Source organism: Sciurus vulgaris, assembly GCF_902686455.1.
Source record: "Sciurus vulgaris genome assembly, chromosome: 3".
NCBI classification, from domain to species: Eukaryota; Metazoa; Chordata; class Mammalia; order Rodentia; family Sciuridae; genus Sciurus; species Sciurus vulgaris.
In genome coordinates this window covers 116951311-116963380 of record NC_136463.1, presented here as the reverse complement: position 1 = coordinate 116963380, position 12070 = coordinate 116951311, and the positions used below count along the sequence as shown (strand labels likewise).

Here is a 12070-nt window from a genome sequence, read left to right as displayed (position 1 = left end):
TCTCCAGCTCAGCCAGCTCCAGAGTTCCATCTCAGATCTCCCAGCAGCCTGCCAAATGCCTATTTCTATTGGCACCAGAGCCTTTACTTCCAATTGTCCTAGCCAACCTGTATTCCCCTCTCTCACCACAGACATCTGTACTTTTGAAAAACATCTGCAAGAGCCTTACTGATAAACTGGTGTGCAAAGTGTTCCTTTTCTCCATCTTTCCCCTAAAATCAATAATTTTTAAAGAAAGATAAAAGATACGGAAAGGAGAGTGCATTGTAGTTACCGTAGGGAAAGAGAAGAGAGAAGCCACGGAAGCAAACCTTAGGCCAAAGAGAATCTGCTGTCAGTTGGGAATTGTGCCACAAGTCCCTCAGGGCAGAGTGGTCCAGGGTCTGTGGATACAGAACCAAGAAGCACTATCCAGATGGACATTGGCTTGCTTGGAAGTTAATTAAGAATGTATATCACTAGAAGAACCTATGTATACATGTGAAGTAATTTATGAAGGCAGTAAGTGTTTAAGATATTACCTAACCTATTTCTCTCAAATTCTGAGCCGCACATACCTTATGAAATGGATATTTTCTCCTATTGCCATATAAAACACATACAAAACAAAATGCTAAGCCTAACGTTTAACTGAACCTGATTCTATATGATGCTAAGTTTTACAAAATCATACAACCATTCCATAACCAATCCAGTGCACACACACACATAGCCAAATGCTTATTTTAATCTAAACCTCAGAAAGTTATTTGAATGCAGAATGCTGCTACAGTGATTCTCCTACCTAATTTTAATATTTTATTTAATTTAAAGATCTCCTTTGTGACAGGTTTGATTTATTATGTGATTCTTTTCCACCTTTTAATTTGAATATCTGTATAGTCATCAGTGCTGATGCCTGATTCAATGATAATTACTCAGGTTTGACTCTACTCCTTAAATGATGTGCTGAAAAGCCAGGGGAGTTTAAATGCTTCCAATGCTATATAATCTATCCGATTCATTTTGTTACTGAGTACTCTTTCCAATAGATAAAAATACAGCTAGCCTATTAGTTAAGTGCAAGTCCCAAATAAAAGATAAATACCAGATGAACAGTCTCTACCAACACCTCAGCATGGCGTTTAACAGCTGCCAAAAGTACTGTATAATCTTTTGGAAGGCTTAATCGTTCCCTATTGCACTTTTCAAAAGAGAAGAGTAGTTATTAATCCTGGTGTTCGCACAAAATTTTCACAGTAGATCTTCATTGAATAAATAGTGCTATTTCATGTAAAGATTTTGGTTTTATGTAACACTTAACTGTTAGAGGTTAAACAAATAGCAACGTGCTAGCAAGAAGAAAAACTGTATTTGGTAAAGAAATATTTTAGTCTGTATTAAACTGTATTTAATTGGTGGTTTCAGGAAAAAGAAAATAGAAATGTCTTTCTGAGGAATTGTGGAATCTCCCTTTTTTCATGCAGTGAGAGTTTTCTCCCCTTTTTTTCTTTCTCTTCTAAGAGAACATTCTTATAATAGTTCATTTAATCGTGTTTTATCTTTCTAAAATATGTTATTTCTCAAATGAGTGGGAGAAGTTGGCTCTCTTAAGGAAATGTAATAGACGACTGAGTGGCAGCTTTTCCTATTTAGCCATTGGCCTCTTACAATTCTATGCACATTAATAAAATTAATATTTACCTACCCAATATTTCATTTCCAAAAACAGTTGTTTCTAAACACTGTCATAATTACTTTTAACTCCTTTGTTAAAATATGTTTTTTTTAAATTTTCAGTCATGTTTACATTGTAAAAATATATTTGAATTTAGACCACTTAAATAAAAAATACAACAATTAGGACAATGTAAAGGAAAACAGAAATAATCAAATTGTAATTCTAAATTCATGGTTTTCTGAAAAAACTCTAATTAATGAAATATTATTTTTAAACAAAAGTAAAACTTTTTCATACCTCAAGAGATCAGTTTCTAGAAATGAATTTTAAAAGAAATATATAATGCAAATTCTACTAAAATGACATTAAACAATGTAAACATTAAATTTAATGGTAGTTTGTGAGAAAAGTGCAAAAATAAACTTATTCAAATCAAATGATAGTTAAAAATTTTAATATGAAACTCTAAAAAAATCTTTCAATAAGACACCTAACATTATGAGTCTCTAAAATGTGTATGTATTTTAATCTAACTTGAGACAGTACCACGAAGGATACTTAGAGAATAAACCAGCTGCAGTACACAAATCCAATTAGCTTCTTAAACATGACTTGTTCCAGCCACCAATTTCATGAAAATGTAGCAGCAAACTGTTCAAGGTTCCACAAAATCTGAGTTGTGTGAAGTCCACGTGACTGAATGGAGATCCACATGAGATGAGTAAGCATTCTTCTGTGTAAACAAGGACACAGACACACCTAACAGGGAACCAATGAAATTCTGATATGAGTGTGCTCCAGGGTACTTCTAAAAATAGTTCTTTTAATCCAAAAATTTCCATCCTGTACAATGAGATACTTAGAAAGGAGCATCACAAATTCAAGGCCAGCCTGGGAAACTAAGGGAGACTCCATCTCAAAAGAAATAAAAATAAAAAATGGCTGAGGATTGCTCAGCGGTAGAATGCTTGCCTAGCATGTGCAAAGCCCTGCGTGCAATTCCCAGTGCAGGGGAGAAAAAAAGAAAAAAGGTAGGGGTTGGGGAGTGAGAAAGTAGCAAGCAAACAAAATAAGAAAGAAAATCCATTCTCAAATATTTTATGCATTTCTGGAAGAGATTCATTTGTAAGTGTTTATTGTGAAACATTTTAAACATATAAAATAGTTTCTAGTCACCCATTTCCAATATAAATCAACGTATAGCCCATGTTATTATGTACAATCAGAACCCCTCTCCCTACACCCTAGACTATATTAAAGAAAACCTCCAGTATTATAACATTTCATCCACAAATACTGGAGTATGAAGTGACCATTTTCACCCCATATTCCTAAAAGGTAAGGACCATTTGTAAAAATATATACAACTCCAATGTCACTCCACCTAAAAACAATAATTGTCAAGTCCTGCAATAGTGTGTTTTCAAAATCTCTATAATTGATTTTTTCCCCTCCACAATCTCGTCAGTTTCTTGTGAAGAGGTAGGCAAATCTGGGCTGGCTGACTTCTGCTTTGGTCAATAGACTATGAAAGAAATGATGCTGTAGCAATTTAATTTCAGATCTGGACTTTAAGAGAACTTGGGTTTCTATTTCTTTTGGGAGTCTTAAGCCTCCACATAATATGTATTGTTATCCTGCTGAAGCAACCACAGGAGTGGTGGAGAGAATCCAATCATCCCTGAATCTTAAATGAACCCAATCTGCCAATTATCCCTACCAAGGTTTTAGACATGTGAGTGAAACATTCTCGAATTCTCGACATAAGCTCAGCTATCAGCTGAATTTCACTGAATAATCCCAGATGACATCCTGTGGAGCAAAAGTATTGTAAGACTGAGCACAAACTCAATTTCTGACCCATAAAATCATGAATAATAACATTACTATTCATATAAGTGATTAAATTTTGGCTCAGTTTGTTACAAGGAATAGATAACTGAAATAATTCTTAGTATTTTCAGTATCCAAAGTTTAACTTCCTCCAATAGATTTTTAAATATTTTGGTTTTAGTTGATTTGTTTAGATTATAATATAAGGAAGTAACCCCAGAAATCTAAACAATAATGAAATTACTTTACATGCATGTAAACATTTTCCATTTTATTAGCTAATTTTATAGAAATTATGTGATTTGATATACTAAGTCTGTAGATGGGTGACAGGTAGAGATTACTTCCCCATCACACTGAAGAAAAAAACTTGAGATCGAGAGAGTTTAATGATTTACTAGAAAAACTGTCTGGAGTTCAAAGTCAGGTCTTCAAATTTACAGTCTAGTGGTCTTTCATTTGTTCCAAACAAAGTCAATGTTTCAGAGATTTATATTACCATGGTTAACTCTAAGACAACTTGTTATTATGAGAACCATAGGGAAGAAAGGTTTCTCTACTTCTCATCCTTACATACTGAGAGGAATTTATTTCTCAAATGTTTCCCATTTTATCCATCTCCACTACCTGCTCTCTAGTATAGTGTTTTATTATATCTCTTGAAATGCCAAAGTCTTAAATGAGCTCTGTCTTTGATCCTGACCACCTTTGGTTTTGTCTCCATTTTCTTGGCAGATGCATCTATCTAAAGTCAAACACAGCCACCTTTCTTTCTTGCCTAGTAATATTTAACAATTCTCAAACTGATAACCATGGAAAGAGATGTTCTCAAAGGACCACAAGTCCTATTTGACAATGTTAAAATCTCCTGTATTTTGTTGAAACAGTAAAGCAGTACTATACTTTTCTGAATCATTAACATTTTCACCTAGTAACAGTACTGCCATCTGCCTGACTTCAGTGCCCAAGACTACATTTGGATTTACAGTGGGACCTCAAAATGCTAAAGCACACAGTATAAATAAATGCTTTTTAAGTTATTTGTTAGTAAAAGTCTGGTGATTATGGATCATATAATGCATGCAGAAGTCAAAAGAACCTGCACATGACATCTGGTATCATACCAATTACTACCAATTCATTGTCAAAACACTCCCTTCTATATACCACATAGCCATAGTTCTATATCAATAGGTATGTTAGAATATAACAAATGAACTATCTTTTAAACCCACTTCTAAATATAATTTGACTAGATAATCACTTGATATAAAATTGAATAAGGCCCTAAAGTTAACTTTAAATAAACAAAGCCTCTTAAAGTTATCAAGCAATACTATTTCAATAGGCCTTCAAAGCCTAGGAAAATCGAAACTTGCCTTAAGGATTAGGTTAGGATATCCTGACACAGCAATTAAATCTTTGAAATCTGTAACACTATTTTAACAATATACTTTTACAAAAAGCCTTCGTGATTAGAATACAAAAATATTTTTTTCACATTTAATAATCAAAATAGCCCAAAGTTCAATGCTTTCTGACCTAAAGAAATATCAGATATTCATTTTCATTGTTGCCCTTGTATTAAGAGCTGCAGTAATAACATACCACAAACTAGGTGTCTTAAAACAATGGAATCTTATTCTTTCACAAGTCTGGGGCTTAGAAATTCAAAATCAAGGTAGTGGTAAGGTGAGTTCCCTCTGGAAGTTCTGAGGGGAAATCTGTTTCCTGCCTGTCTTCGTTTCTGGTGGCTACCCTCAATCCTCTGCATGCTTTGGCTTGCAGCTGTATCTGCTGCATTACCACGTGGGATTCTCCTTTTGTGTCTTTATCCCTGTCCCAGATTCTCCTTTCTTTTATTGGAGTTGGGCCCACCTCAAACCACGAAGACCTGGTCTTTACTTGATTATACCTGCAAAGACCCTATTTTCAAATAAAATCACATTCGCAAGTACCAGGTATGAGGACTTCAGATATATTTTTGGAGTATGCAACCTAATCTAGAAGAGTCATACTGAGAGGTATAAACATATGAAGTTTTAACCTAGTTTTATTTTTGAACATATTTGCCATTACGAATAAAAATAAATCACTATTAGGTTTCTGAAATTTTTCCCTTTAAAAGAACTCTGTGTGTTATTCAACTGTAAAAATAATTGTCTTAGGCCTGGTAATACTGTAATCCCAACAACTCGGGAGACTGAGACAGGAAGATTATGATTTCAGTCAGCCTCTGCAACTTAGCAAGGACGTAAGCAACTTAGCAAGACCCTGTCTCCAAATAAAAAATAGAAAAAGAACTAGGGATGTGACTCAGTGGTTACATGTCCCTAGGTTAAATACATAGAACCAACAAAATAAAACAAAACAGAAAACACTGACCTAAAGTTTCTATCATGTCAAGGTGGACCTTCAGCAGCCTTGCCTTGGCCTTCTCCACTGCCATCCTCTATAACTATTTCCCCTCTTACATTTTATCTTTCAGCTAAATAGAAGACTGTTTATAATTTCTCAACATATGCATTATTTTATTCTTCTTTAACCTTATTCATTCTGTCCCCTGTTCCTGCGTGTTCTTCCTTTTCCAACCTCCCCATCTCTCAGCTATGTCCACTTCCAACTTCTACCCAGTGTCAGTTCAACTGCCATCTTTTACTGAAAGGCTTCTGGGAAGATCATGCCCCATCAGCATCACCACCAGCCTCAGACACTGAGCAAAGTAGCCATTGGTTATGGGGTCATTTTCCTGCAGGTCTTCTTCCCAGTAAGACGTAAATTCCATGATGTCAGTAACAGTTTCTTCCCCATTTTTAGTCTTTAGCTCTTATTACAGTGGTCATCTAAATATTAAATGATTGTCCATCTAGATGGGATAGGAAGAGTTCTAGTCAGTTTTTACTTGCAGGGAAGTTTCTAAGATGCTTCATACATTCTAATTCATACTTCTGCCAGAACAAGTATTGTGTGGGAGGTTGAAATCAGAAGCATGTCACTTAAGCAGTGAGGAAGCTCAGATAAATAGCTGTCTTTTTTAAAAAATGAATTCTTTGAGTCTCTTTGGATAACTGTATGACCTTTTTGTGGGGAAAATGTAAATATAGTGATTTATTAAGAACTAAGCAGTTTAAGACAGTCCTAGTTGCACAAAGCCGCAGTATTAGTGACTCAGGGGGCTGAGGCAGGAGTATCGCAATTTCAAAGTCAGTCTGGGCAAATTAGTGAGACCCTGTCTCAAAATTAAAAATTTGAAAATTTAAAAGGGCTGGGGATGTGGCTCAGTGGTAGAGCACACCTGAGTTGAATCCCTAGTACAAGGAAGAAAGGGAAAGGAAGGGAAGGAAGGGAAGGGAAAAGGGGCAGGGGAGATCTAAGCAGCTTAAAAGTTCTACCTTATTTTTCTGGAGTACTCAGTGCTACTAGGTCAGCTGGGAGAGAATCTGGAAAGACAAAACAGGTCCATATTTTTGGATGACGTTGAAAGCCAAAATAAGGTTTTGGATTTTACCTTGTACAGTCTGACAACCTGAGTAACCCCTGGTGATTGAGAAAGGGACATTACATGATGTAATGTCACCTTAAGAGGTGCTCCATTCATCCCGACCAAAATGTCATGCCACAGTTTTCTAAACTAATCACAATAGGATTAGAGTTCTATTCATCTGCACTTAATAACAGACAGTCCAAACATTTTCCTATTAGAATTCTGAAACTTGAATACTTATATATTTATATATCTTAGATTCTGAGGATTTTCAATATTTCATGAGTAAAGAAATCATTTTATCTTCCATATTTTTCTTTTGCTAATAATTAGCTCCTGTAATCTCATAATAGCTTAAAATACATTCCTGTTTCCTCCACTGGTTGGTTCAGATTTACTCTGGGCTGATTAAATGATCAGGTTCAAATATTTTGTTCATTTTTTTCAAAAAAACTTATTAAATAAACTTGACATCTAAAGGCAATTTTACCTATTTTTGCTGAATTCTCATGTTATATTTAAGTGTTTTATCTCATTTGGGACTAACATCTCAAGTCCTTTGTAAATAGGGATGGTAACTTGTTATAGGATGGGGAAAGTATGAAATATGACATTGAAAATGATTAAAAATTGAAATTTTCCACGGTAGCTCATTTATTATGGTCAAGGTAAAACCAACTTGGATAGAATTGCCCAAAACACACAATGCTGTCTGTCTAACCAACAGAGGATTACCTCAGATCCATGACCCAAAGCCCATGATGCATTAGCAGTTTAGATAAATGTAATCTAAGAGAATGTACTTGATGACTTTAGCATTTCAAACAGAGCCACTGTATACATGTGGGATATTGAGAGTATAAAACTATAACTCACAATTCCCTTCGAAAGGCTCTCTGCATGCCACTATGTCGCTTGATAACCTTTTTGTTTTGACTTTGGTTTTTGAAACTCAGTCTAAAATCACAAAATCATGGATTTGTCTATTTAGCAAGGGTACAACTCAAGTTTATCTCTCATTTTCTCAGATAAACTAAAACTCTATAAGGGGAACTGTTTGGTTTACCCACTGCCTTGTTAAGTTGAATAAAACTTAAGACTTACATATCACTTGGTGGCTAAGAGTCTTGCAACATTTCCAGATCAATATTCTGAACACTGACTAGTAGCATTTTCCTTTTATGATTGTTTAAATTTCCTGAAAAAGTTTGGAAGAAACTATATTCATCCCAGAACATAGAAAACCCTCTCACCATTTAGGGAAAAGGCTCCTTTGTATTTATTTTCATCTATCTCAAGTGCTGCCTCGACCATGCTGAAATCAAATTACAAGGGGGAAAATTTTTGCCTAAATAAAGATCTGAATAAATTGTAGTTAATTTATCAAAGTTTAACATAAATGAAGTATGGGTAAATCATATATGACCATGGATCCAAGTACATTTCTTATGTTCATTATAGTCAGTCTGTTCCTAGATTTAAAACTGAATTATTACTTACCAAAATTGATTTTATGGTTTTCTAACAATACTCATGTAGCTGCATTTCTATGAAGTACTGGGTTTCAAAGGAAACAATAACGCTTCCTCAGTATGTCAGGAATAATATTTTTATTTTTCAGTGAATTTATCCAAAAATATCAGTGAGGTTTTCTGGAACTGAATATAACACATAGTAATGGTTTATATAGATTCATTTAAACAAACTTACTTTTTCATATATACTTCAAAAATACATGAATTCTTTGTAATAGGTCTTGCCATATAATTTCCTTCATATTTTGTATAGGTTTCAGATTAAATAATGACATTTTTATGTAGTGTGTGGTTTTCTTTTCTGTATTCAGGTCCTTTCTTTGGGAGCAGATGTCCTGCCAGAATATAAACTACAGACACCACGCATCAACAAGTTTACAATATTGCATTACAGCCCTTTCAAAGCAGTCTGGGATTGGCTTATTCTGCTGTTGGTCATATACACTGCTATATTCACTCCGTACTCGGCAGCCTTCCTACTCAATGACAGAGAAGAACAGAAAAGGCGAGAATGTGGTTATTCTTGTAGCCCTCTGAATGTAGTAGACTTGATTGTGGATATTATGTTTATCATAGATATTCTAATAAACTTCAGAACTACTTATGTAAATCAGAATGAAGAAGTGGTAAGTGATCCCGCCAAAATAGCAATACACTACTTCAAAGGCTGGTTCCTGATTGACATGGTTGCAGCAATTCCTTTTGACTTGCTGATTTTTGGATCAGGTTCTGATGAGGTAAGAGCTGCTTAAAAATCTTATTTTCTGAAAGATTGCAGTTATAAAAGTAAATCTACTTTCACTTAAAAATGGTTGCTTTACATACTTTCTATATTGCACAGATGAAATTCATTTTCACTTTGAAATGTTATAAAATGAAATGGAACCAATTTTCCATTGCAAATAATTTAAATTCCTTCTATTTTTGCCAAAAGATGCAAAATACACTCCATTCTTTAACCAATAAATTAAGCTTTGAGACAAGTGGTGCATACCACATAGCACATTCCCAGGATGTAAAATCTCTACATATTAAGTTTGTGGGTGTAAAACTGTCAAACATTAAGGATTTCTTTCTTTCTTATTATTGAAGTTTGGTTCTTCAAATTATGAGGAAGAAGGAATCTTCTGAAATGTCTTGTGCAAAAACTCTTTCTCCTAAATAACATCCATGTTGGCAAATAATTCTCATATTCCAAATATAAAAATTGGAATTTTTAAAAAAATGAGATGTATATGCATACTGAATGCATTTTGGGGATACCTCTATCTATAATCAGATTCTGAAAGGATTTTTTGATCCAAAAAATTAAGTTCTCCAAAAGGCCCCTCCATTAGGACACTAATTTTTATTGTGTATAAGGTCCCTGGATTCTATATAGGAAAAAAATTACAGAAGGTATGAAAGTAGTTCTAAGGAAGTAGGTTAAGAAAAGATAAACTCAATGTGCTGAATTTTTAAAAATTCAGTGTCCTTTTCTGCCTAAGAAAACATTACCATCTCTCTCTTTCTCTTTTTTTTTTTTTTTTTTTTTTTTCTTTTTAAGTAAATCTACATATGGTAGCCTTTGAAGGATTCAGGACAAGAGAATCTTCCTCTGCCAAGGAGAATCAATAGGTTTAGAATTAACACTTTTCTTCCTATAGAACATACTGGTTAAACTGTGGGTCATTTTGGAGCAGTGTAGTGGAAGAGGCGTTCTTGCTGGATTCTACAAATCTTAAAGTCCCAAGCCTGACTTTCTTCATCAGTAAAAGAAGAATAATATTACCTTCTCTTCTTCAATCATTGTTTTTAAGACTATAACGAGGAAATGCACATGCAAATCAGTCAAGTCCTAAAAAGAAAAATATAGTAACTGCCACTAAAGTAGAAAAAGTTTTAATAAATATTCCTTTCAATTTTAACTAAAGAAAAGGAAGAAGGGGGATATTTCATGATTATCTTTGCGTTTCTTACAATGGGAGAGCCATGTAATTACATCATAATAGTTCATAACAATAAACAATAGACTAAAACTTCATTCTTTCCAAAGTTAAAATATATGCACCAACAGCAAATAAAATTTTGAATAAATAGATGAATAGGCAAATGTAATTCTTATGAGAAGCAATATACTCATTGTATTTAATCATTTATTATTAAATCAGTGACTATTTAGATATGCTTATTATTGTCATTAATTCTAGTTTCTAGAATTCAACTCTAGTTTAACTTCAGTTAATATTTCACTTGAAAATAATAAAATTCTATTAAAATTTTAATTCAGACATCACTGTTTCAGATAGGAATTCCTTTGAATAACTGAAATAAGAGAATATTTATTTGATTAACATTCAGTTACAGGATGAAATAGTCTTGGGGAAATAGGAAGTCCAGATCACATCTCTCATGAAGCACCAAAGAAAAGGTGAAATTTGCCTCACAGAGACTAAGGCCAGTCCACAGTTCATAAGGAATTTTGTAGGCACCCCCATGTTCTCAAGCTGCTACTCTCTCTATTTAAGAAGTGTTATGATATGGGAGAGATCATGGCTTTGGAGTCAGGCCTCTGGGTTTGATTCTCTTCTTTGCCGCTTACTTGATGTTACTTAATCCATTTAAGACTATGTTAAAATTCTATAAAATAGTTAAAAATGAGTTCTTAAGATTTTTTTAAAAAATAAATTGGCTTTATATGAAAAGACTAGGCCAGGGGAAGGTACATAGTAGTTTTTGCCAGTGGTTCCTTCTCTTCCCCTTCCTCTCTTTGGATTAATGTCCCTGATGGCTAATGCAAATCTCCCTTTAAAAATTTATGTGGAATCACATTAACCCATAAATGTAAACACATTTAATTTAATCAATTTTTAATAAATAAATGCTGTTAATGTATTTATTACCTTAAAAGTGTTAATGTCCAACAGTTATTAGATTAACCAGCTGCAACTTAAAAGAATTCTGAAGAAATGAGAGAGGAAAAGGAAATGGTTCGAGTATAGTAATTGGGTTGTAAAGAACAGGAACACAGGATATGATGGGGTGAAGTAGACAGACATAAAAGATACCAAGTATGGAAGGGTTCTAGAAGGCACACATAGAATCAGACACCAGGTGCATCAAAATACCTTTCAGCTTTAAAAGGGAAATAAGACAAGTGATGGATTTGGATTACTTTTTACTTTTTGCAGGAGTAACAATGAAGATGCCTCTTTAATACATAAACTATGCTGTATAGCTATAATCAGACTTTCCAGTTCATGGTGATATTTCAGAATTTTTTTCAAAAGTGTACATCATACAATAAGTGCATTATTGATATTCAGTATCCATCTTTTTTTCCAACCAAAAATAATTACTTCCAGAACAAAAGAGATCTTAAATTCAAATGGACTCATTTGGGGAGTTCTGTCACAAGAATAGAAAAAAAAAAAGAAAAACTTTGGGATTTTGGACATATGATAAAATAATAAATCCTAGTAATTAAGCTAGAGTGGTCACTCTGATGAGACATCATGTAGTCTCTTGGCTTTCAAACTGCAAATATCATTGAAATGCCTCAGAAAGTCCCAAAGACCC

The 12070-nt window shown here is 33.9% G+C and overlaps 1 protein-coding gene across 2 annotated transcripts in view; it reads left to right on the top strand.

The window, feature by feature from the left end:
- Positions 1 to 12070, top strand: part of KCNH7 (potassium voltage-gated channel subfamily H member 7) — a 477670-nt gene that overhangs the window by 396311 nt on the left and 69289 nt on the right. For both annotated transcript variants that reach the window (XM_079131238.1, XM_079131237.1), the window contains one exon: positions 8824 to 9249. In XM_079131238.1, the coding sequence (XP_078987364.1) occupies positions 8824 to 9249 (426 nt within the window). The remainder of the gene's footprint in view (positions 1 to 8823; positions 9250 to 12070) is intronic.